At 45.7% G+C, this 26,994-nt stretch overlaps 1 protein-coding gene across 3 annotated transcripts in view; it reads left to right on the top strand.

Moving 5' to 3' along the window:
• Positions 1-26,994, top strand: part of LOC128895180 (neuronal PAS domain-containing protein 2-like) — a 52,755-nt gene that overhangs the window by 20,137 nt on the left and 5,624 nt on the right. For all 3 annotated transcript variants that reach the window (XM_054157532.1, XM_054157531.1, XM_054157530.1), the window contains 4 exons: positions 23,231-23,397; positions 23,746-23,819; positions 23,899-23,997; positions 26,192-26,540. In XM_054157532.1, coding sequence (XP_054013507.1) covers positions 23,231-23,397; positions 23,746-23,819; positions 23,899-23,997; positions 26,192-26,540 — 689 coding nt within the window. The remainder of the gene's footprint in view (positions 1-23,230; positions 23,398-23,745; positions 23,820-23,898; positions 23,998-26,191; positions 26,541-26,994) is intronic.

Genomic DNA, 26,994 nt, shown 5'->3' with positions numbered 1-26,994 from the left:
TCTCGATATAAGAAACTCGCTATCCCCACCTTTTGGAGAAATAATATAGAAACATCTCGTTTGTCTTCGTAGTTTCATATAATTTTCGTAACGAAGCCGTTTCGCAGAGAAAATCTACGCGTTTCACGAACACTGCTCGCAGCAACTCCGTTTTTCAAACAAATACACATCGCGTTCGTAATGAGCACTCGTCGTACGTGTTGATTAAGCTTTTGTTCGACAACCGTATGCAACGTGATTAGCACGCCTTTGACTAGGTACATTTTAATTAAATGCACCTGTGCGACGATATGTGAGTTGATTCCTGGAACAGGAGCAGAGCGAGATCTCGATCCGAGCTGTGTCGGGTGTTCAAATTGACGGAATACCTTCCAGCTGGATTATTATTGAAACTCCAGAGCGAGCCCAGCCAGTAAATGTTAAACGTCCATCGATAGAGATTTCCCACGTTTGATTTTAATTAACAACGGACCTTTGTACCGTCGCGCGGGCTGATATTGCTTTTTATATTCGGCCAGGACGTTCCGTCAGTATTTCTCTTAAATTTTCAACCGTTAATTTTACTATCTTTATTAACTTGTCAGAATTTACAAAAGATTCAGGGGCGAGAGAAGCGAAGAAAATTGTGCCTTTGCCCCCCTCCGGAGTTTCGCAATCCCCTCGAAGATCCACACCCCGTCGATCGACCCCTTCAACTTTCCTATCTTCGCTGTCTTTCGCTTAAAAATGGAATAGCCGATTTCATATTAAAATTGTTGGCGAACGATACGTGTCGTCGTCGCCGCTCGGCCTGCGATAGCTTCCGCGAAGCCGCGGCATTATCGTTGCCCGAACGAACGGCGATGCTTCCCGCTTCGTGTTTTATTTTTATCAACTTGTAGCAATTGGGCGGTTTCGTGCAAGTATTCTTTGAATACGATTTAACGCGTAAACATTTGCCGAATGCCATCACGTACTATTTTAGTCGGCGCGGATCACCACCTATGCATTCTCGCACGGTCGTGGACAGATAAACAACCAACAGAAACGTGAGAACGTCGTCGAGCGTCGGTAAGGTCGGTGAAAATGATCGTTCGAAAGATTCGAAAGCAATTTCCACCGCGATCGGTGACGAGGGATCACGCGAAACCCGCTCGTTTTCTTTTCGAGGCTTTCGTGGCAGAAAAAAAAAAATAATAGAAATAATATCTGACCTTTGCGAGCCGGGTAAATCGAGCAAACTCTTTGTTTACGTAACGATAGAACTTCTGGAAACGATATCGAGCAGGTCGTGAATATACAGTGGTGATTCGAAAAGTATTTGCGCCGGCAGTTCTTTTAAAGACGTTCGCATAATGATGCACTAGAATATATTACATCGATGCATTACTTTTTTGTACAGGTATCTTGGAAAAAACCGCGTATGCAAATATTTGCTAGGCCCACTGTATGATTTATAACGTAATTTCTATCGACCAAGTAACGGCAAGAAGTTGCCTCGTCTTTCATTCGTTATTCGACATTTTTATTTCGATAAGAAGCCCTCCCTCCTCCCTTCCTTTCGTTGCATCGGCAAATATTGTTGCAATCGACGACTGTCGTCAACAAGCAGGCTCACCCGTGAACTTTATCTCTTGTTCGACGTGCAATAAGGAATCTTCGAATCCGTAATTGGCGTAGTAGTATTTTTTCTCGCGTCAACGCTATCACTTGACTTTCCACACCTCGTGGAACTTTGTACTAACTTCTAATGGCCGTAGAGCTGTTTAATGGTTTGTCAATATTGTGCAAATCGCGTGTATTGTACGCATCGTAAGTGGTTGCAATTATTGATCTTTTCCAGCACTGTCAATTAGGGATTAAAGTTCGTTTGTAGATAACGTCTTGGACGATACATTGTGCTGGCTTTGTAACGGATTGTTATTGCTCGAGGCATTACGGAGCTGTTTAGAATCGCAGTGCACTTGACGGCGTCGACGATAACACCGTCGCTGCAATGTTTGATTTATTAGATAATTCCCACTGTTGCACAGGCTTACAATGTGTTCGTTTCAAGGGTGAGAGATTAGCCGCAGAATACCGTCGGCAAACATCGTAACGATAACTTTCAAGTCGGTGAATTTCACCCGCGTATTTCAAACTTCGTTTTGGAACCACTCGATTATTCGTTTCTCTCTTCTTCGGTTTACGAAGATACAGGTGACTGTATCTATGTATACGGGATATTCCGAGTCATTTCGACCACTTTTGGATACTAGATACCTTTTTCTAAATTTTTTCTGACTTTTGTACCGAACCAACAAAAAATTATCAATTTAAAAAAAAAAAAAACGTTTTTTTCAATCGAATATAATTTTTGTTCATTTTCTCGCGATTTAACGTTACTCATCTCCGAATCACGACGTCGGATTCGGGTTCATGGTACGGAACTACGTGGGAAACCACTCCCAATTCCCAAACACCGAAACCATGCAGGCCTACGTTATCGTTACCTCGACGTTGAACTTGAAAGCAGACCCGAGTGCTTGATCTTAAATAAAATATTTCGGAAGTTCGTCACCTTTCGGAGACTAGTTCTGAAAATTCATTTGACGAAGGTCCTATCGAGCGTTTCATAAGAGCCCCATGACTCGCACGGTCATCGATAACGTATCGACGGCTCTTACCCACGTCAATTGGTGCCACTTTCAACAACAAAAGTACTGTTTACAGTTTGCCAGATAGACGTCCAGAAATTTTATCGCGCGCACGGCGCGCACACCGGACGGTAGTCTTAATTAATAATGGAAAGGCCCGATATCGATGCGTTAAAGGTAGAGTAGTCGTCTATCCGGCGCGCGATCGATGCTTTATCGTTTCGACGGCCGATGTTAATCGTATTGGCCGTTTCGAACGACTGTGTACCGCCGCGAGTGTGTAGCGATCGCGGTGAATTCGTCGGCAATCGATAGCGAGCGTTATCGATCGGTTCCTTAATCTCGAAAACCAATACGCTTTGCTTCGGCGATGGCAATTTGTCGTTGTTTACAGTTGACAGCCGGCTTAAGGAGTTGAGTTGTAAAACGACGAACTTCAGGCTTTTTGACTGCACTGAAAAAGCGCTAAAAATAACCTAACAAAGAGAAAACATAAATGAAATCTTCCGAATTCTCTTCTAATTTTTTAATACTCGCAGCGGCGTCGGAAAAATGAATCGAGATTTTTTGACGGATAAAAATCGCGAGAACCGGATGGTTCCGTGAGCCCTGAAATGACGCGAACGGGGAAAGAGCGTGTTTTTCTGCGCAGCACTTGGAGAACTGCGCGTCTCGAAGTGGCATCGATGACGCATTCGTTTCGTGATCCCGTTGTCCTCTACCTAAGACATTGCGATCTTCGTTGCCTTCCACCAGCTATCTCGGTTGCGTCATTCGCCGCGGCAACATTGTAAATAAAGCCAGGGAAAAGAGAAGCGGAGTCCTCGCCAAGCGTATAACGACGTTCAACGCGCGCAATAAACTGCAACTAGTTGCAGAGATGAAGTTGTCGTGCATCGTCGCTCGCGTGTCGCAATCTTTCGGTGCACATTTTAGATCGGTAGATACAGAACGTTTAATGCCGCACGACGCTTAGCTTTCTTGAATCGAGGAAATTCTCTCTCTCTCTCTCTCTCTCTCTCTCTTTTTCGAGACTTTTCCATGACACTAAGTAATGCTAGGACTACTTCTCCGTATTTCGTTCATTGGCAATTGTTTTCTGATTAATATCGTAACCCTGAACAGACTTAGAAATTTTTAACCGAAACCATATTCTGCGGAGAATGATTTAGAGTTTTTTTTTTTTTGCAAAATACTGAATACTGACGAAATGGCGGCACTTTGAATGTGCAGTGTTAATAAGTGTCGCTTGGCAGAGGCATTTTTCAAGGTCCCTATATGGTCGAAGCTTAGTACTTACGGTATCACGAGATACAAGAGAGGTATATTTTTGGGAAGGACCTCGTATGCCTTCTCCTCGACCCCAGATATTATTCTGTCTTATTTCTGGTCGGTCCACGAGCCGTTTCGGTGGCTCTCCAGAACCAGAACCAACGAGATAACCGCGAGACGTATCGATGATCCGCGATGTACTTTTCCGCGGAGGCTGGAGGCTCCGGACTAAACCTGGGCTCCTTGCGCAACAGGTTCAAGGTCCTACCGCAACCTCTCTCGTCCTACCGCAACGTTTGTTCGCCGGTATTCCTGCATCTGGCGTCGCTCTCCTTCCGAACCCCGCCCTGTACCTGTTCGGAACACCTCACGGAGACCGATTCGGATCTCCTCGATCCATCTTTCCTCTTCCCGCTCGTTTTTCAGCCTTCTGTCCTTGCATTTCATTATTTACTACTAGAATTACAAGTGGAAACGTAAAAAATTGGGGATATTGGAATTTTTTTTATTTACGAGGAAAAAAGGAGGCATTATCGTTCATCTGCGTGTCGAATAATTTGTCGATAATCGTCCCGAGATATCACTGAATTCGACGGCTCTGTACTTTATCGCGGTCGAACGATAAACCGAAGAAATGCATGCTAATCGATATTCGCGCGCGCACACGTACGTTCGTTGGAAAATTTTCAATACGGAGTTGGGGAATTGTAAACAAAAGTTTTGATAGCGACGTGCCGGAAAGTACGATTAAAAAGAAACGAACGAGCGCAGGGTTCGATTAGTCGGTACAACGAGACCATAGGGGTGGAATTTAGACACTGTAACTTGTATCGAATGGAAAAGAGGAACGATTCGCGAATGTTCGAATGACGCACGTTCGACAGGGCGCAGACTCCGTTTTTAATCGACTGCCCGCAATTAGAAACTTATCAATTCTCGCAAAGCTCGGTTGCAAATAAAAGATGTTTACAATTCGAAGTAGAAGCGTTTCCATATCTACGAGCGTTCCCTTATCACGAGGAGATCACCATTGGCGAATCAGGTGTTCGAGCCACATGTCGAGCACGATGTGTATTTATTGTAGCATTTGCATTAATGGACGAACTTACATAATCCCTCGATCTCGCGTTATAAAGCAGCGTGACGCGGTCCCGAGAGTTACTTGGAACAGTCTAATAGGTCTGTACAGCGACTTGGATGAATATCGAATAGGATGCGTGGACTCTCTCGAATCGAAGGTTACTGGACGCTGCATTCTTTTCTTTCGCGATGGAACGATCGCACCGTTTGGAAAGTTGCACGACGAAGTCGGACGTGTTTCCATCGGCGAACGCGGATTGTTTTCCAGCGCTGTCATTCTTTTCTTTTTTACGCGGGCATTTAAACGAACCATGTACACACCAGAATCAAATTTAGACGCCGCTTGCGTTGCAAATATGGCCTCAAGGGTCAAACGAGGCAAACCCGTAGAATTTATGGCTTCGTCGTCATCCCATGGGAACACTTTTACCGCCATTTTCACCCGATACACACGATGTTCACGAGGAAAGCATTGGACGCGCTAACGATAAGTGGCGGGCGGATGAAACGCGTCGAAAATGCGCACGGACGTACTGCGAGCGTTGAACACGCGTACGTACGCCTCCAATCGGGGGTAACAACCCTGAAAAACGGTTGCACGGGTGGCTACGCGTCGCATTAGGCGCGCTAGATTGAACGGCTCCGACGAAAGGAACCAAGAATAAAAAAAAAAAAAGGAAGAAAAAAGATAACAAAATTACGTCCACGAGCCGTCGCTGAGCCGGAAGAGCTTCTAGTGTCTAGACGACACTAAAAAGGAGCGTTCCCTCGACGAGGTGGTTACCTGCAGGTCTAAATATTTGAAGATTACCGTGTTACTTCCTAACGTTCGTGTAATTTTCGTGTTTTCGTAAGATTAAGATTTTTTGGTAATTTCGCTAGAATTTCAGATTGAATTGTTCTCGAAGGTCCGAAAAGTTGCATTATCGTTAAAGATTTCAGCGTTGCACGCGCGAGTCTCGTGCTATCCGTTCGTTAGCTGATGCTGCGTGTAAAACGCTGACGCTCGACTGCCCGCTACTACTAATATTTCAACTTCCCTTCGCTGATCAAACTGCCTTCGCGTATTGCCGTTTGATTCCAAGCTGTGTCACGAAGTCGATCAGCGTTCAGACAGCGGGCCTCGTCCAAGAACCGCGAGACGCAAATCCCATCGGTCGGCGTGTACCACCGTGCCTCCCCAATGGCGAGAAACGCGAATAGTAGCGCCGACGCGAACGCGTCAAGTTGGCGTGTACCTAGTTATCTGTCGTCTAAAGTTTAGACTCTAAACCGCGGGAAAAGCCAGGTCAGCGACGCTATAAACATTTCTGTAAAATTACTATCCACGCGAGATAATCGTTATCTCGCTCGTCTGACCGTCGCTCGCTGTCCAATCTCTCGACCGAAGCTCCTCTCTGCGAACCTTGCGTCGACGAATTGAAATAGAACAAGGCCTAATAGATAAGTGTCCGCGTACGCTCGGTGCTTCTATTATTAGCAGCTGTCTATCGACGCGACGGGAACTCGTTTCTATTCAACCTTCAATTATGTTTTTTTTTTTTTTTTTCTTTTTCTCCGCTATATCGGTAAGCGGCGTACGAGCAAGGTTGTTTGTACGCGGAAGAGCCTGGAGAGTATGGCGGTGAATGAAATTCGGATTCGTTTATTTGTATAATTACCGTGGACTCGGTCTCATGCACCGGGTAAATCATATCAGCTTTTTGAGAGTACCTGTAGTTCAAAATTGTCGAATTTTGTATCTAACTTGAGTTTTTCTTTCTGTTACAGGTAAGTCACGTGAGAGAGCATAGCGTAGACAAATTCCACAGCTACCTCCCAAAGAAATTTCTCGTCACAGGTATTTATCGAGATTACTCGTCGTTAACAAAGAAGTATTAGGTTATCTTGTAAGTATGCAGCTTTACTTTTATTATCGTAACTACCGTCTAATTCGCCTTCTTCGACCAGCTCCGATGAACAAATCGACAACCGATACGAAGACAATTAGAGATCGTTGAATTCTCAGTTTTATTTGAAGAATAACTCCGCACTGGGACTATCCGGTGGCGTTTCTCTGGGTAGCAAGCGTAGGATTCCGTTAGCTCCAAACACTCTTAAAAAGTCGTTTTAAATTCGATCCGAAGTATTCGTAAACTTTTTCGTTTGGTTCGGTACCAAAATCTGCAAAAATTCACGAGAGGGTATATACTACGGTACTATAATATAAAAAATGTTTAGCCAAGTCAAAAATAGTCCGGTCCAGAAATGTTCGAAATAGTCGAAATGACTTGGAACGCCTCGCGTATCATTTATAATGAAACAACATTTTCTTGGAAACATGACGTCTGTGTTTTAATTCAAACTTCTTCGATGAACGTAGAAGGTACGAATGCTTACGGGACCGACAGTAATTACGAAACCAGTGCAGAAAGCGTCCCTGGTAATAGAACTGTAGACATGCGATGCAACCAAGCGCGGGTACGCACGTGGCCGTGAAATATGGTAGAATCAAGGTCCCCTTTCAACCCAAGGATTCGAAAGTTGCTGTCGTGTCCGGAAGCGGAACATCATCTCTGTTTAGACGTCCGCCGTGAATTCCTCGTAAAGAGGAGATCGTCTGATCGCGAAGGACACGCGAATTCCGCTCGCGACAGCGATTCCAAGATCGCTTTTCCTCCGTCGGTATCATTTGTCGTCTGCCAGACGGAATCTGGGATCTCGGCTCAAGGATGCTATCACGAAAGTGATATCGCTATCGCGTGCTTGCCGTGGTCCCCGTGTGTTGTCTCCGCTGAGAAACTTCGAAACTTCGCACACGCTACAGAGCTGTAGATAAAAAGTTCAGCGAGCGACTTTAAACATTTTGGTGCTTTGCAAGCTTTACTAGACACAAAATTATAAAGTTTATTTACTTAACAGTCTCGACTCGCTTTTGCTGGACTTATCCATCGGACATTTTTTGATTAAAGATCGATCTAACAACGCACGATATCTCGTTACATCATCGATCACCATGAGTAATTAACTTGTCCTGTTTCGTTCTGTTTCTATTCAACGTTTATTTATTAAAGAAATCTTAACTACTAATCACCGGAATAATTTCCGCCACGGAACGCGTCGATTCGTAATGCTTCTCATCGAACGAACGTCAAAACTTTGAATCGTAACCGTTTCGTTCGAGCTGGATATTATCGTTTACAAAACAACGGCAGGCGTGGATATAATCTAGAAGCGTTTAATCAACTTCGATCGCAATATTCGAGGAAGGAGACAACAATCGGTCGATTCGTTACACGGCCTTTCGTCGATATACTTTTACGTAGGCGTGCGCGTGGGCGTATGCGTGGACGATAAATTTCGCCAAATTGCACGGTGAAAGTGAACTCGCAAAAATCATCGTCGCGAAGGTGGCGACACGAGTTTCGCGCGAGGAAAAGCTTTTGTGGTGGCGGTTCTGTGCCACTAGTGCCACTGTGTCTCTAGTCCCGAGGACAGGAGATGTGCCAGCACAGCTCAAACATCGCTTTCGTTCTCGTAACATTGGTAAATACCTCGTGCATATCGAATCGACGACTAGCTCGAAAAAATGGTGTTTCACTGTCCCAAATTTTCAAAACTCGAACGCACCGAAATATCCTGCGAGGGGAAAGTATCTGATCGTCGAGTTTCCCGAGCAAATAAAAGAAATAATTAGTCTTTGACCTGGCGATTGTCTCCCTAGACTTAATCGCGTGCTGGCTTATTATCTCCGTGCCGCATGATTAACGATGCGCACGCTCAATTTGCAGTTGTTCCGAGATTGCCGCGTAAGACGCGTTCGGTGGACGTCGGACAAATTGTTTCGCCCCCGATGTTCGCCCCATCAATTTATTATTATCTCCGGGGGAACTTCGCCGTGGCGCGGGCAAACACAGACGTCAAAAGATCGTTAGGTAATGAGTTTGGCCGTTAATGAATACGTTTCCTACCGTGGATGCATGTTCTTTAGTGGGGCACTTCGGATACTAATTACGAGGAAAATGTCGCACGGTCTCGTTAAAGCGGAGCGCACCGAACCTTCAGCCTTTGACGAGAGCGGCGATTTATTTACGTTCGTCGTACGTAAGTGCAGGGCTACGCTTGAATTTTACATCGATCTTTTTATTCGTTTCAATTTTATTTCATTCAAATACATCCTGTTTAACATTTCTCGCTCGTCTTAATTATTCGCCACCCTCGATCAATCTCAAATACGTTTCTGTACAACGTCGCATTTCGTATCGATTCCCTTACAGCAGGTAAGAACGATTTGCCACGGTGCTTCGTTTCGACACGTTTCGTTTTAAATTTTGCAGCAGCCGTTTTAAGTAGTTCTTGCCCTGACCATTATACGTAGACAAAGATGATGCCCCGTTTCGCGTTGCCACGAGATAGCCAAAGTAGGTACGAGTAATTTGCTAATGGATGGAATTTGCCTCCTTCGGGAACAGGGAAGGTGCGCTCGGTCGGTAGCTCGCAATTCTCATCGGTTTCGATGCAATTTCGCAAAATTGGCCTCGATTTTTACCGCGGAACCGTGCTCGTGCAATTTAATATCAACCGGCTGCATTTGCCACATTCGTGTCGCAGAACCGCTCTAATGGAGTTGCCGTTTTATATTAGGCGGTCGAGTTCCATCGGTGCTGTACAATCATAAATCAGGCGACGTTGGATGGGAATTTGATTTATTTATACGAAATACGACGAACTTTCGTCTCATCATCCCCTGTGAGCTGATATTTTTTTTAAATTGACTTTTTATAGGCCAGGACTTCCTGGCTATTTTTGTTCATAATCCATTTACTTGCGTCATAAACTTAAAAATACAAAATTCCCGTCCCTTCCTTAGCGGTAACCACGAGTACCAGCAAGTTTCATGAATCGGTATAATAGCTCTGTACGGTAGCAATAATCTTGAATGGAAATTCTGATCGCCTCGTCTCGATTACACCGTTTGTAAAGCTATATCGAATCGACATTAACTCGACAGTGGCGCGTATATGCAACTGACTAAATAATGCCCCGAACAACATCGTTAATAGTTTCTTGGCCCCCGTCGACAGCTGTCCACACTTTACCGCACATGCGACCTTCGCGTGGATCCACATGCGTTGATTGCGACCACGTACGAGCCACTGCGAGTGGTACGAACGTATTCAGCGCTTATTAACTCGAATATCGAAATTGTCTATCGGTGGCTCACGCTTACATGGCCCATCGGACGGCGCGTACCATCGCGCTGCCCCATGGCGAGAACCACAAATAGCAGCGCCGGCGTGAACATGTTAACATGCAAAATAAAATTGTTTACTTGTTCGTGACGTTTGTACAAACGAACGAGGTAGCAGAAGAATATAAACGACGAGAACCGCGGACAGTTGTATCGAATTCCCTAATCTGCGATTAGCGTAGTTAATCGTCTCGCAAGAATACGTGGCGGTAGAAGTAGTCGTCGATGTAGTTGATATTTGGTATCGTTGGGTTTAAAGTACAACAACGATATATCACTCTCGGTTGCAATTTTCATATCTTATCGTCACGCGTACATGTTCCATTGCGTGTAGTACAATTTCCAATACTGGTACGTTCGTAATATCGTTGATGTACGACTTTAACGCAACACGAATGTTAACTTTTTTATTTGTTCGCTTTGATTTCCCTATTCTTGTTCAAATGTCAGGAATGGAGCTCGCGGATGGAATTAATTTCTATATGGAGAGGGCTCGTATCGAGGTGTTTATCAAGGTATCATCCACGAGTTACTCGAGGTTGAAGTATTATCAGTTTGCGCGTTATTCGAGCGACAAACAATACCGAACGCAAGAGGCATTCGTCAGCGGCGAAATGGAAACAGAAACTTCCACGTGCCACGTGTGCCGAAGTTCTTACTTTTTAAAAATATCCGCAACGCCCGAGGGAACAAGCGCGCGTGCGTATTCGCCGATCGTTTATTACGTTGCGTGAGAATTTTGCATTTTCTTTTCTTTTCGTGTTTATTCTTTTTTTTTGTTTTTTTTTCGCTCGCCTCGTGCGTACGACTTTATCGACGCCTTTCGCCATTCCTCGACTGGGTTGCCTTTTCTTCGAAAGTAATTCCGGACGACTTTCATCGGCGGATCTCCATTTAGACTGTTAACGAACCGAAATGCTCAATTGCGCGCTAAATTTGCGTGGATTGTCGCCGAAAAGTCTTTATCGAATGTATTTCGGAGGTCGGCGTATTTTTGGCCGCGCCGTGTCACGTTTGGAAATTGCCGCACTTACGTCGGCCAGCCACGGATAATGCATAACGAGCGGGATAGCCATGAATGCTCGAACGAACGCGGTAATAACGCCAAATGGGTATAATGATTTTCACCCACGGTGCCGTCTGATTCGTCGTTTTTAAGCGAGACATTGTCGACGTCTCGTGGAGTTTTTATCGTCTAAGGCTGGAGGGGATTTCGAATAAAAGAAACCGCGTGTCACCTCCACCATGTAGTTCGATCTCGACTAATTGCCGATCGTCGAAGATCGTAGAAAAGGACAGAGAGCGAAACAGAAAGAGGTCCGAGAAAAAAGAAGCAATCGGCAGAAGCGTATCGGTGAAACAATAATAACGTAACAATGTAGACGTAACGATGTTGCTCGCTCGCCAATCTCTGGGGCAGGATCAGTCTCAAAACTGGAACGTTCTGCGAGTTCAGGGAAAAAAATTAAATAGCAAATATTCGAGGTGCGTTATTTATATTAGATTAGTCGAAAAGTTGGAATCTTAACGCACAAATAAATAGCGATTTCTCACCGTCGTTCGATTTTGTCAAGCGACAAACAGCGTAACCCTATCGGGGCAAGCAATCGTCGAGCGAACGAGTCGTACGCGCAGGAAAAATAAAATCACGGTAGATGCAACGGATAACGGCAACCGAGGGCGATAAGTACTTTTAAAGGCCGCGTTGCATGCGTGCAGGTGCCACGAGTTCACGTGATGTCATCGTAACGGACATTTTACTTTCCAGCCTCGAATTTATGCTGATCGTGCACGCCGCTGAAACACACGCGCGTCGATGCAAGATTTCAGAACTCTCCACGAGTCTTGCGCCAACGGAGATACGCGACGTTTTATTTCGTATAACGAAAAACGAATCGACTCGTACGTTAGCGAAAAAATTACCGAGGAAATTCTTGAGCATCCATTGAGAAAATATCTCGTTACATAATTAATCCATTTCTACCTGGTTATCTTCCATTTGAATTCTACTTCTATTTTATTCTACTCGTTTCGATTCATCTTCGAGTCTACGAGAATCTCGAAACGAAAGAATTCACATAAATGGGAGATTCACTAATCGATAGAGCTGATTCAGCTGACCTCGTCCTAGATGCTACACAAAGTACCTGGAATAATAAAGTCGCCGTCTGTTTTTACACCAGTACACCCTGTACAGCTACGGAACGGATACGGACTTCCGACCATTCTTTTCCGCCCTTTCTCGCCGAATTTCCGCGCATATGTATCTCGATAATTTTTAATCAAGCCACGTCCACTCGACGTAATGAGTCACAGATGTACCGAAACCCGAGGCTGGTTAATATACGGGGTGGTTGAGACGTCGGCACTTGCGTGGAAGTATTCTCGTAAGAAATTGAATGGCACCTATTTATAACGAAACATTTATTTGGAAATATTAATCCTACCACATAATTTAGAGAAATTTCTACGTCACGCATAGAGGGTACGAGTATTTTTGCGGCTGCCCGTATATCTCGTTCCCCTTGCTCGTTCGAAGTAAAGTATTTTTGCACGCGAGGAAGAAATAACGTCGACGGGCGCAAGCGAGAAATGCACGCGCGTTTGCAAAGTTCGTAACCCGGCGGTAATTAGGTACGCGCGGTGGCGATCAAACGTTGAAACTAGATAATCGACACCGCGATCGCTGCCGCGTGCAACCGAATCAAACAAGACGAGCCAACTTCTCCCCGCTGAATAAATTGGTCTGCCGTTGCTCGAATTGCTCTCGTGAACCTCGATGCTCGGCTGCTCCTCGCGTATTAAACGAACTGAGATTAACTTCGCCAAGGCGAAAGGATTCTCGCTAATTAACACAGCGACTGGTCTGACCCTTGAATCCGAATGACGTTGGCGTTCTTGCAAGTTCTGTTTCTCGTAACTGCCTAGAAAATCAATCTCTGAAATCGTTTCTGGAAGCTTCTGGCGTTAAAGGGCTGTATTCGAATGGATATTTGTCCGTATGCTTTGGTTTGCTGTACGATTCCAGAATTAGCCCGATCGCATTGTAAGGTTAAGGATGCTTGGTTCGCTCGAGACTAAAATTAAATTGCGACCAACTCGCGTGCACCGCTCGAACGTGCGTCGTATACAGAGTCGAGCCGAGTTAGTATGAAATACGCCCTTCGTCCCTGTCGCGAAACCCGCCCAGACAGGGCCGAGTGGGGGAAATGGCGCAGGAACGTGGCTTTGGCAAGCTTTGCCCTCCGCCCCCTTGCTCCCTTGCCCACCTCCGTCCTTCGTCCTTTACTCCCTTTTCCGCCTCCTCCCTTTCGCCCATTCCCCGCCGGGAATTTCAGGACGAAGGGGGAACGGCGGCAACGTTGCGAAGGTCACCTTCCTCTACCACCCTTACGCATCCTAACGAAGGGTGGTCATGGTTGAACGCGATTCGAGACAGACAGAGACGACGGCAGAAGCAACGCCGAAGGGGAACTCTCCCTGATACAGGATACTGGAGTGCGCGTCTTGCGGTTTTACGCGCTCGCGGACAAATTTACGCTCCAGTGAAAAATTTAACAAATACTTCGCGAAAATGAACGTTATCGACACGCGTTCAGGACGGCGTGTACCACCGGTGATTCGAATTATTCAAGCTGGCCGGAACATAGCAAAGCGTTAAACAGATATTCCGAAAGTTATTATTACTTAGAAACGTACAAAGTCAGGTGCGTTAAGATTTGGCAAGCATAAGCTGTTTAACTTTCCCGCGAGCGTCTCGCAAAGACAGGAAAAGCTTCGGAAATCTACCGTACCCCAAATAGACGTCTGATATACCTTCGTTTAGTTAATTTCGTTTGGACGGATGCAACAGACTACCCGCCAAAATCGTCGTCAGAAACGTCACGCACCCGACGGTTGCGATCAAAGTTCACGCGACAAATGTCTCCCTTGTTTGTTAATAATTTTTCTCCAAGTATCGCGAACTTCAGGACGCGAGCCCTTGTATAGAGCGCGCGCGAGTAACCGGAGAACCACGCCCGTAGGGCGAGAACCACCTCCGTCGAGCAAGGGGGAGGGGAAGTAACGACGTCGACGCGCGGGAGATGCGCTCCGAGGAAAAAGAGCAATCGAAAAGAACGTGGCGCTCGATTAAGAAATAACGAAACAAAATGACAGTCCCGGGGCCGTTATGAAGCGCGAGACAGAGGAACGAACGTCGCGAAAAAAAATGTACAATTTTCGAACCTTCGATGCTCGTACTTCTTCGTCGCACACATGAATATTTCGGAATATTTGCTATAATTCGGTTTAATTACTTAGTTTAGTTACATAGTTTTCCTAAAGTCCAAACAGATGCATGAAAACCGCAAGCGTGGAAAAAGATCTCAGCTTACTCGTAACGTTTTAATAACAAAATCCAAACTTTTGATTGATAAAGTTAATATTTTATTATTTCGTTGTACGCCATTTTCGATAGAGACCGAGGAACGTCTTCTTTGTAATTACGATAAGGACCGAGTGAAACCAGTCGATAGAAAGAATCGTAGACCGCCTTGGTGTTCCTGGTCACCCGAAAAAGATCTACAATTTTCGAACCCCCGTTATTCCTTATTCCTGTTCGACAAGAACCAAAGAATATCAAGGCACGCGTGTAGCTCCGCAACTCGAGGTCTAATTTCTATGAAACCAACAGAATCGGAGGTTGATCCTCCGTTTATCCAAATTTTTATTTAAACAAGCATCCTCCTGCCCACCTCCGGAGCGGACGAGGTCTGGTCGATTGGCCGCGGTACGTCGGAGACGAGAGAGGGCGTGATGATTTACGACTCCCCGATCGGCAAGTGGGGCAGGGAGGGTCCGGGGCGGGAGAGGGAACGGAGGTGGGTGGGTGGGGAGGAAGTAAAATAGAGTCGTGTGCGAGGACGGCGGGTTCGCGGCGGAGAGGGGTTAAAGAGAAGCGAGAACCGCGGTAAAAGGGATTGGGTTTCGCGACGAGGAGTGGATGTTGAAGCTATACGAAGGCGAGACGAGCGTCGACGGTTGCCAGTGGGGTAGCCGGGGTTTGAGAGAGGGGCGGGGGGGGGGGAGGGGTACACGGAGGAGAATTCGGGGCTGTTGACCGGGCTTCGAATTCGAAAGGCTCACGCAGGCTCGCAGTGAGGCAGGACGCGGATCGCGACGGTGCGGACGATGTCGACGAGGACGTGAACCAACTGCAACCCAGACGCCCGGCACCGCCCGAAATTCCACCGTGCTGCAACCGTGGATCCTCGACGAACTCCTCGATGCTCTGCGATTCAACCGGTTTTATTCGCGTACCTTCGCCGCAAAATATTTGATGCAACATCGAAATACAAAGAAAAGGTCCTCGCATTTCGAACGTGCGTTTACAAATAATTCACCGAAATTTCCGTAAATCGCATATTTTTTTTTTTTTTTTTTTTTTTTTATTTTTTTTTTTAACCGTTCGCTCATCGAACGAAACGTCGAGTAAATTGTCTCGTTTCTGCCAAGAAAGTCCCAACTATGAATCGTGGCAGGTCGAATCTTAGTAAACGGTGTCGAGCGAGTGGATCGATCGACGTCGCCGCGTTAATTCTTAAACGCTATCGACCGACACCGTCAATAATTCACGCGTCCGAAAGGCTAATTCGACGTACTCTCGCCCGGTATCGGATCGTTACGACATTCCGCGATTTATTTCACTCTCGATTGTCGAGGATGACACGGGGGAATTAACGTCAACGAAGCGCGTCAGTCGCGCGCGCGAATTCGCGAGGAATTCTTATCTCGAGGGGGGCGTTATCGCGCCTGTTATCGTCCAAAGTTTGTTTTCACTTTTGCATCGACGAGGAATACTTGGGTAGCGGCGTAAGCAAACACTTGGAACCATTTAAATTATTTTTTGCCAGCCGAATCGCGCAAGCCTTTCGCAAATTTCGCGTTATCGCGCGAGAACGCGATCTAAAATTTTATTCGATTACTATCGAAGATCCCGTACGTCTATATCAGGGACTGATTTATTGAGTACGGTTCTATTATCGAAGTTGGAGTGTTTGGTCTGTCGCTGACAAAATAAGAAGTCGTCTGTCGTTCCAGATTTTTATCTAGATAGGAATCGGTGCCCCTCTTCGCTGTACTTTTACGATAGGAGCCATTTTAGTGTAAACAGCTTACGGAAATTATTAATATTGTTACCGAGGATTTACAAATTCGACTCGCTAGGTAATTCAAAGGCAAAGAAAGGATCTATTTGTTAGCAACGCGAATGCTGGGTCTACTATCAGCAAGATTTGAGACACTTTAATACGCGTTTCTCGCGTGCAAAGCCATTTAATACGAAGGCAAATAAAACACTTTTTACGAAGACTACAACCACGAAGGTAAACAGAGATCTTGTTTTATGAATCCTCTCGACAAGAGATTACGCGAAACCTTCGTTTTCTTTTTCTCCTATCGACGAGAAAATAAATGGAACCTTCGTTACGTCGATCTTTGACAAGAATACTGTTACATAAAAACTTGTTCGCGATGACTTTCGATTCGCCACCGTAGATTGCACCGAAGAAAACCCAGCTTAACGTCCAGGGTATCTTCGAACCGAATGCCTCTGTACTCGAGGTCTCAAATACCACGAGCACGCGATAACGCGGATGTTTATGATTACGGATGATTTGTACGTTCTCGAGTAGACGTACTCGCCGATTACGTGGCGATTCGTGAATTCGGACAGACGTAACCCCGTTCGATTGCGATTGGATTCCCGAACCCACACAGACGCAAAATGGAAGCCGATAACCGCCAGTACCCAGACTCACGCGACCCGCGTTCACCGATTCGCTCGTGTTCGGTTTGAAATTCTCTGTCTACGTGAAATTACTATTTTATTGTGTAATATACATATATATATATATTTGGCCACGCGTGGCCGAATGTACTAACCGTGCGAGTAAATTATAGATTTCTTTGTCTTCCGAGCTTTCTATCTACAAGAATCCAGTATACCTAGTCTCCAAGAAAACCTGAGCGCTACCTGCTTTCTGTAATCAAGGATATAGGGTAGAGTCTGACGGACGACTCCATCCACAGAAATATAAATAACGACGTAGGGTGGTTTCGTTTCAAGTATCCCTTACGGTCTTTTATCGAAGAATGGAGCGGTCCGTTTCAATCCAATCGGAGGATCGGATGGGTCCCGCGTCGAAAGGAGTCTGCGCGTATGCATCGTTCGGCTGACTTTGGTCAATCGTGCGACCTTGAACGTGTCCGCGGCCAAGGGGTAGAGTCGCAGGAGGGTAAAACACGTCGTACACCAGCCCCGTAGACCAAAGTATCGATCCAGGAACGGAGTTGTCGGCCCTATCCCATTCGCGACGCGCATCCAACCCCTTCCCCGTCGGCGGGTCGAAAGTTTCGAGTCCTTGACGCGTCAGAGGGATGGTAGGGACGCTCCGGGACGAGCAGAGGGCGAGGGTTGAAGAGCGAGGGTCGTGGATTTTACGCGATGAAGAGGAGAAAGCGAAAGCGTAAACGGAACCGAGCTGGATCAGCGGGATGATATAACGTTGCTTGGTAATAAAAAGTGACGATGATAGGCTGATAAGGCGACTAGTTCTTTACGAGCGATTCGCTGTGGCGAGATCGCTGCTTGGCCCTTGATCTCGCGTTCCTCTCGCTGGTACATAGGTCGAGATGTATAGGACAGGGCTGATTGTGTCGATTGTACTTTTTTCCTTGAATATTGATCGAATTCGTTCCTTGGCGTGGCATCGTCCACAGCTTCTCTTCGTGGAGGTTGATCTACCTTATGCTATCACTGAAATTCTCGAGATTGACGCATATCTGTTATATACATATTAGCCCATTGCACTATTTTCACGAGTCTGACTAGTGATGAAAAGTTTTGGTCAAACTTGAAAATCACGAGTCTGGCTCGTTGTTAAATTCAGTGCGACCATTCGGACGGACGGGTTTTTTCGACGGGTTTTTTCGAATCGAAATTTTCGCGGGTTTATCTTAGTCTTAACATTGATCACCGACATTGCTCGCTACGGTATCGTACATTGTTTATAACAATGTCGCGTAATAGTCATGCACATGCGAGTTCGGACGTCAGTCGCGCTATCGTCAGAGTTAAAATTGTGTCACAGTCGTGCTTAATCAGAGAGCATGCAAAAAACCGTGACGTCATGCCTCGAAAGATGGCCTGAAACTGCAGACCGAAGGATCTCTTTGTTTTATTATGCAATCTCGGAGTGTAGCTTCCTCAGGGTCAATCCTTGGAAAGTCCAAGTACTCGGACAAAGGCAAAGTTAGACGTCGCGTGGTTCCAAGTTCTTTTAGGGTCATGAACCCTTATAAAAATCATTTATACATTTAACAATTATGAGATTACAAGGCACAACCTAATTACCAACAACCTTATTCACAATTTACAAGCTTGTACTCGAATCGGAATATCGAGAGAATGACGGACTTCTGGGCGTCGGCAGAGGCCATCTCTTGGTAGCAGGACTGTACCTTCCGCATCAGTGGCCAGAATAACGAGAATTACGATCGCACGAAATCGTACGTCTCACGCCTACGAGCTCGTTCCCTGATTGCTTCCTTCGCCCCAGGAATAATATTCGTTTTATCGTGGTCGAATCCATCTTTATCCCCCTGGCTTTCGGTTACAAAGCCGTGTTCACGGTCGGGTTAAAATTACGAGTCACGGGAGCGGATCTTGGACGAGGAAACGAAAAGAAGCTGAGATGTAGCCCGGGCCTCCCTGCATTGTTTTCGTGCTCGTCACTCTCAAACATCATCGCTATAAGCGGCACCGTATCGTGTGCAGACGGTGACGCGAGCCACGCCGTTTTTTAGATAACGATGGAATATTTTCGACCTTGAGATCGCTGAAACCCGCACACTCAGTTTGCTCTTTCACCAAGGAGTTTGGTCCCGTTGGAACGTCTGCCGCTGGTAGTCGTCGGCCTTGAAGTGTTTAGTAGCTGTTACATCCCAACAGTTTCACCGGACTGACCGTAAAGATACGACAAATTGTAAAATACTTGGTAAAAACAAGAGCAACCATTCTTTCCTTGGTACGTCCTCTGTGCAAATTTATACTAGAAGAGAACTTTCTACATTACGTGTTGATTTAGACTGACGTTAATTTCTGCCGCACTGTAAATAGAAGACCAACGAAATAGTTAATAAATTCCAGGAGGTGAACAGTGAAAATAAAAAGCCTATAACAATACCCGAAAAATGAAAGCAAGCTGTCGATAGCATTCAGAAAATTTAATTAAAAAATGTTTGTGGTTCATCGATATTAAAAAGAAACCAATCGCAAGCGTAGAATTCGATTTAAAAGTTCGGTATCGAATTTGAAAGTTAGGGCATTTAAGGGGTTTGGGAACCGTAGCCAAGTAACCTTCCCCAACAATTCCGCTCTCGAAATCTCATCTCCATTCAGGGTAATCGTCTCCACAGCTCGTCAACAGCTCACGAGCACACGGGTAAGAGCGTGTCTTTGTGCAGAACCCGTGAAGTTGTACCCCTGCCAATGCGAAAACGTCGTTCATCCTTGCCCTAGGCACCGTGCCTATTGTAACGGGGGCCTGTCTGGCAGGCTGTGCTGGCCAGGAGGAAAAGGGCTCGGCTACAAAAGCGGTCGGTCGTCCACGTGCATCGATTCATTCGTCACGCTGCCCCCGACCTATCCAACTCGTAACTTCAGGACTTTCGCGCGCACTCTGCATGGCCTCGTGTCGTGTGCCTACGCTTAACCGCATCCCGTCACGTGTGTGTTCTGGCGCGATTACCGGCGATCGTGCGCGCATGCGTGGACGATATAACGAACACAAAACGAAGACCCTTGCCAGAAGAGGCACATCCTCTGCAATCCCACGATGCTGGCTCGAACTCTTTTAAAACGAGTTCAACATTCAACGATACTTGAGATCTTTCTTCCGAGGAAACTATTCGATGCATCGATCGCAAATTTTCTATACATATTCGGCGGTGTTTTGCCAAGCTACAGGAATTTTTTCGAGTATCGATCACTGTTTTTCGCGGGAGCAATTTAATTGGAGTTACTTTTACGTCCTATACGTGCCTACGCGGGTTATTTCGTTTTATTCGTTATTCGCAATTCGGATGCAGATAGGAGTCCCGTGCATGCGCCGAGGCGTTCGAAAACGCGACGAGACTGTACCATCGAATCGAATTATCACTGGCCTCTCTTATCCTGTTTTGTCAAGCCTCTCGAGGTCGCTTCCCCATGGACTCCAGTTGTAATTGTATCAAAACATTAAAGCGGAGCTTCAGCTGGCGTTATCGCCGCGATAATGCGTCTCAAGGCCGCCGCCGGGATAATTGGCCAAAATCGTTTCGGTATTGTGTAACGTCGGATAACCCTCGCTCGGTCATTTTCGAAACCTTCGCCCCGTCTCTGCATCGCGTTGCGTCTACCAGACGCTTTATTCAAGTTGCAGAATAAAATCGATACGCGACGATCAATTCCGTCGAATAATTTAATTTCAATTTAATTTTAATTTAATTTTTAATTCCCCGTTGAACATTCCATTCTATGATTTAAATTAGAAGAAATTCTAGTACTATCTGTAGACGATTAAAGTTTATTCGCTACGTTTTTATTAGCGTAATGGCAGGGCGCGTGAATAAAAACGCGCTTCGGTACCGTTACGTTTACGTTATTTACACGATACGTGCGATTGCAGGCGTCGCGTTCGAACGAGCGAACCCTCGAGAAAACAAAAGGAGCCCAGAAGGGCCCGTCGAAAGGGCCGCAAACCACGCAGTCCGTGTTCCCCGCGATAGATGGCGACATAGCTTACGTATCGTAATTGAACGGTTTTACTTCTCGAAACAGTTAAAAATAACTCCGACAGATATCAAGATTATTTCGATTAGTACAATGTAGACACACTTTACGCGTGTCGAATTTCGCGCCATCGGTTGAAAATCCTGCTGTATAATATTTCTGCGATAATTCCTTCTGCGATATACGAACAAAATTAATCTCCCTTTATCTCGAAACAAGTCATACCCCTTCAAATAGAAGCAAACGTTTCCCCGGTTCCACCGTGTCACGTGTTGGCAATTTTATGGTGAGAGCATGCGACCTACAATAATTAACGTCCTTTTTTTACCCGACACAGTCGTCGAGCCTCGCTAACGGAACGCTCTTCTATACGTAACAATTTTCTTGTCGCTTTCAGTCTTGATGCGTGCCACCGAAGTTTCTCAGGAAAGTTGTCAGACACCGTATACGTACACGAAGGCACAAATAGCGTAACGTAAACAAGGCCGAGGAATTAATTAAATTGTGTACTCGAGCCAGCGGAACAGCTGTATCGCGCAAAAATTGATACTTCCAGAGAAACAATAATAATTACGACGTACGTTCGCCTGGCATCGTTAACGATGCTTTTAAATTAATCGGACAGCATCGACCACGGTTTTTTAACAATAAAAATCGAAGCCGCAGTTTCATTCGCTTCTCTCGCCGATTTCCATTCTACCTGCGAAACGTTAATGTTTATGAGACGTGTTATACATCGCGAAATGCGACACGGTGCTAGCGTCGCGTGTTTTTCGTTCGGTAAACGAAGCTCCTGCGAAAGTAATTGCCGCGTAGAAACAATACGACGTACGTTTATCTTTAATTGCTTGTAATTCGCGCGGTAACGCGTTACATTTATGTAAAAGTGTTTAACCGCGAGGACGGCAGTTTTCCTGTCGGGTTCCCTTAACATTAACAATAAACAAATGACTCATGAAATTGATAATAACTTGTGACGAATGTGGCTCGCACAATGGTCACTGTCAGGGCCGATGTGATAAATTAAAGAAACGTTCAGCATTGGAAAAAATACGCGATGAGCCAACTGTTCGAGTACGTCGGTTGACCGGTCGCAGTAGAATAGGGTACGTGCTAGGTAGCCGCAGTAGCATAGGGTACGCACTATACAGCCACAGTAGCATAGGCTACCCGTTAGACAGCCGCGCTCCGGGGTTTTCCGTTAATATCTCCTTAACGAAGCCTCGGACAACATTTTTCCCAAGGAAAAAGTTGTTTCAAATCACCTCCCGAACTACCCCTTTCAAGGACCTTTAACATTTTTGGGACACCCTGTAGATGCAATCTTGCTGCGCCAGGCGGCGTGACTGACGCGTACCTCGAGGATACGAGTCATGTTTGAATAGAATAAGAATAGTATTCCACGTGGAGCGCAGCTGGTTTTTAAATAAGGAGTTTCAATTAAACGAAAATTGTAAAGATACGAGTATATTTCTCCTGTAAATTTGATTTCGATTGAGAATTTAATGTTGATCTAGAGCCAGCGTAGTTTGAGAGACACTGGTATGGGAGATCGTTGAAAAATACATCCCGCTATATTTATTCCGAATCCTAAATGGCGAACACGTTTTCATCGAAACGTTGAAAGCGAGGATTCCCATAGCTCGGGTTTCAAACCCGTCACGGCACCGCTCCATTACACGAAAATGCACATACGTGTGAAGAATACGAGCCTTCCTCGTATGTTAACCTCCTCGGTCACGAATTCTTCGCCTTCGTTAAAGAAATAACTTCCCGTACTCTCGAGTTATACACGGTCGAATACGAGCAATCGACTCTTTCGAAAGAGCAAAAATTCATCTGAACGTGAACTGATTCCTTTCTGCGTTACGAAAAAAAAAAAAAAAAAAAAAAAAAATTGTAAAATTTTCGAAGAATTTCTGATTCATTTTCGCGCGAGAATTTTGATTTCAGTGGATCGGTGAATCGAACTCGTCAGGAAGATTTGCTCAACACATCCTGGGCGTGGACGCTATTAATCGTTTACGTAATCTTTTCATAGTAATTATTCGCGTTCTTCTAGATAAGCCTTACTAATGAGTTATCGCTCTTTGCACCAAGAATATTTCCTATTATTCGTTTAATATAGTTCCAGTAGTTCCAATAGCTCCATCGCTGATGGCCCGTAGAATGTAAACACCGATCAGATGTTTAACAATTTTTTGTTAATTTTTGTTTCAGCAATCCAAGAGCGGCGCGTAACATGGCGGAGAAACAGCGCCGGGACAATCACAATACCAACATCATGGCAATGGGAAAGCTCCTGCCTATCGTCGCCGAGAGTCCGAGGAAGATGGACAAAATATCCATCCTGAGACTGGCCACCGCCTTCCTCAGGTCCCATTACAGTAAGTCGAAGGAAAATGTAGAAGAGCAAAATGCTTTCGTGTATGCTCAACTTGATCACTGAATTGTCGTCGGGCGAAGAAGAAATTCTATCATACAAACCGCTCGTAGTAATAAGGGGCGCGTGCGCGTATATGTATTTTAGTTCGACAATTATAGTAATCAGCCTTGAGTCGTCTTGGTTCCTTAGCGAGTAATTGGAGTTCGACGATAAATTATCACGGACACTTCGGTAGTGTCTAAATTACCATTTTCAAATTTCAAGATCCGTTGGTACGATTCGTGAATCGGTCACGTTTCCATTGTTCGTCGCAATTAACTTTGAGCGCGTTTTTTTTCTCGCATTGCAGCGCTCGGATACGGCAAAATAGACTTTCTACCTCGGGAGCTCGCCAAAATGGACTTGGAGCAGTACATCGTCGACGTGAGTACTCCTAAATACGTCCAGCTACGTTATCCTGACGTGTAGCGTGCATTAAAATCGTCTCTGTTAATTGTAATAGAACTTGATCGAAAGCGGTGGCTTCTTTATCGTGGTCACCACTACGGGGAAAATCGTTTACGTCAGCATGCAGGTCCAGGAGCACCTTGGTCACACTCAGGTAAATTTTAAAGATGACGAGACTAATTGAGACCGAGATCGAATCGTTTTAGAAATCGTAATTCCTTAAACTTTATCTGTATAATGCCCTCGATCGTTTTCTTCCACGAATTCTCAATCGATAAACCTCTACAGTTAAAGAAATTGCAGCGATGACGGCCAATTCGCGAATGTGCGTCCATGAGACGCATGGGATGAATTGATAAACACTATCGATTCGTTCGTGGCTGCAGCTGGTAAGGTGCCAGCAACACATACGAAACTGGTACCAAGGGCTGGAAATAATCGATTAAACGAATGTAACGCAAACACGCGTCCATGGCAACTGTTACGCACCCACGATCCTTTTCTCACTCTATCTAACGTTCTCGCATATTTGCCAGCACGAGATTCGTGGTTCCCGTCCACGAATCGTTAAACGTGGCAATATTCGATCGACCCCGAGCCATGGTGAAATTTCAGGGACGAAAATTACTGCGAATTTGATCGCGTTCGTAAACAGATCACGGTAAAGTCTCCTTGAATCCGCAAGCTCGCGGCTGAACTTGTGCGTTTATCGTAGACAAGTTTGCGCATTCACGAAGGCCTTAGTTGAATCGACGAACACCCCGCGTATCACGTTACATCTTTGAACGATATATCTCGTTGAATTGCAAATCGAAATAAAGCTAGCGAACACGGGATGAAGCACGCATCGTCAACTCGCCGAGTGACCGCGCGAGGAAAAAAACGAATCGGGTAAGTTTCCTTCGACAAGTTCTGAAAAATGATCGAGTGCACGTGTCGCAGTTATCGTATTGAAAAATGTACGCCGGTTCCATCGTCGTTCTATTGAAATAGCGTGGCGCGTGACACGGAAAACGTGTTCTCATTTTACAATACGTTTCGTTTCTTTTTATTCGCGCCACTCTACTGGCAACCCCCGGCATAAAGGATTGGCAACCGTTGCCACCAGCTGCAACATAGTTCTTTTACGCGAGAAATTCAATCGAACATAGACAATAACATTTCGACGCGCGCGCTAGGCTTTGTCTTCGCCGGAAATGATTTTCGCGCGAAAGAATAAAAAGTCAAATTGATTTTTAAATAACCGTGCGAAATTTTTACATAAAATTTCGAACCTTCAGTTCCCAAGTAACGGTAACAAAATCATACGTAAACGTATATGCCGATATCCTTCGAGAGGTTAAAAGTGATAAACGTATCCAACAAGTTGATTAGTGTCGACAAAAACCGCAGCAGCCTAATAACCGTGTTTCTCGTGACATAAGGATCGCGTCGTTAAACAGACGCGTGTTATATGGCGACAGGTACAAAGTTCTAAGTGAAAGAAAACGGCAAGCATCGAGACCTTCCGCGATTCTTTTTGAATGAAAATGAATCTTTGATACAGTAAAGTCTCCTTAAGGGGGACACCAAGCATTCTTTCTCGTGGTTAAACGCTTCCACGGCGAAGGGGTTAATCCGACGAATCGGCTGGGAAACGTTGGGGGCATCGTGTGCCAAGACGAGCGTGTTCACGTTCCCCGACGGTTTCCTTTTCTGCATCACCGAGTCCCGTAGCGATTTGAATCGCGGCCACGGTGCACCACGCCGGCGACGCGGCTCGTTTTCGCCGCGGGAAGTTTCTCCTTGAGAACAATACCGGCTGATTGCGAGTATCTCCTTAAAAAATCTGGAGAGGATCCCGCGCAAATAAGCGTCGTCGACGCGCCTCCCCGCTTCCCGTGTCTCCTTTTCGCAATACCAGTTCCCTCGCCCGTCCAACCCTGTCCACCGTCCTCCAGCAACCCGTACCAGGTAGAAACTCGGCCGAACGAGCCGAGTTCGTTACGCTCGAGCGTCGAATTATCGTTACGCTCGAATCTGGAGCGCCACGGTTACCGCGGAACACCCTGGATCGATACAACACTACCCAGACGGACTCCGCGGTGGCCGTCATTTTCCGCCACGCGAGCCAGAGATCATCGATCGTTTCACTCCTGGCCATCTCGCCGATCGAGAGTGCCTCCGATGGACTCTCCGCACGTTTACTCTTCGCACGCACCCCCTTCAATCTCGCTCCTATCGTCGCTTGAATTGTTGCATTACAAGAAACAAATTTTTTTTAAAGTGATTTTTTTCCCATTTCTTGACATTCCTAGCCTCTTAATAAAGAGTATAAATATCGGTACAAGAACGTCGTTTTTCCACAGGCGGACCTGCTGGGCCACTCTCTGTACAACTTTGTCCACCCCAAAGACCACGACGAGCTCACGAAGAACCTGGTCCCGGACGAGATGCAGGGTGCGGTGTCGTCGTCGTTGGCTCAGATCACCGACTCCGCGAACGACAACTCCAGCTCCTCCGAGGACTCGGCGTCCCTAAGGAACGAGAGGAAACCGTTCAGGGAGCAGAGACGGAGCTTCCAGCTGAGGATGCTCCACCGAACGGCCTCCAGGCGCGAGCACGCCCAGTACGAGTGCATCGAGATCTCGGGGATGCTCAGGCTCGCTGACACTTGCAAGAACCTCGAGTTGAACGGGAACCGAACGAGATACAAAGGTGAGAATTGCGTACACAACGTTTTTTGTCTAATGTTACATCATTGAATTGCATACGATTCATTTTGCTTCCGTTATTGTTACAACGTTAACATTTAAGAAATCAAGTTGTCTGTTTATATAAACATTGCCACATTGGGACGAAAGTACGCGCAGCTTTATAATAATTTGTATAACGTGATCTACGAGCAGATTTTTCTATTTTCTTTTCTTTTTTCTATTATCTATTTATTATCCGACCAGGTGATTGCATTTTCCCTGCACTTATATCTTTCCCTAGTTTCTCGTTCCAACGAACGTTTTCCTTGATAAAACCTACACACCCTGTTGGGTAAAATGATTAGCCCAATTCATCGGGAGTAAATGCGTAAAATTTCCCTAGAATTCCTTTCGATTGGCAGCCTTTTCCTTCGACCGGCGTCCCTTCGATAGCAATTTTATCAATTCGGAGCGGA

Source organism: Hylaeus anthracinus, unplaced genomic scaffold, assembly GCF_026225885.1.
Source record: "Hylaeus anthracinus isolate JK02 unplaced genomic scaffold, UHH_iyHylAnth1.0_haploid 4, whole genome shotgun sequence".
Taxonomy (NCBI): Eukaryota; Metazoa; Arthropoda; class Insecta; order Hymenoptera; family Colletidae; genus Hylaeus; species Hylaeus anthracinus.
Note: the sequence above shows the minus strand (reverse complement) of the source record. Positions and strands in the feature narration are given on the sequence as shown.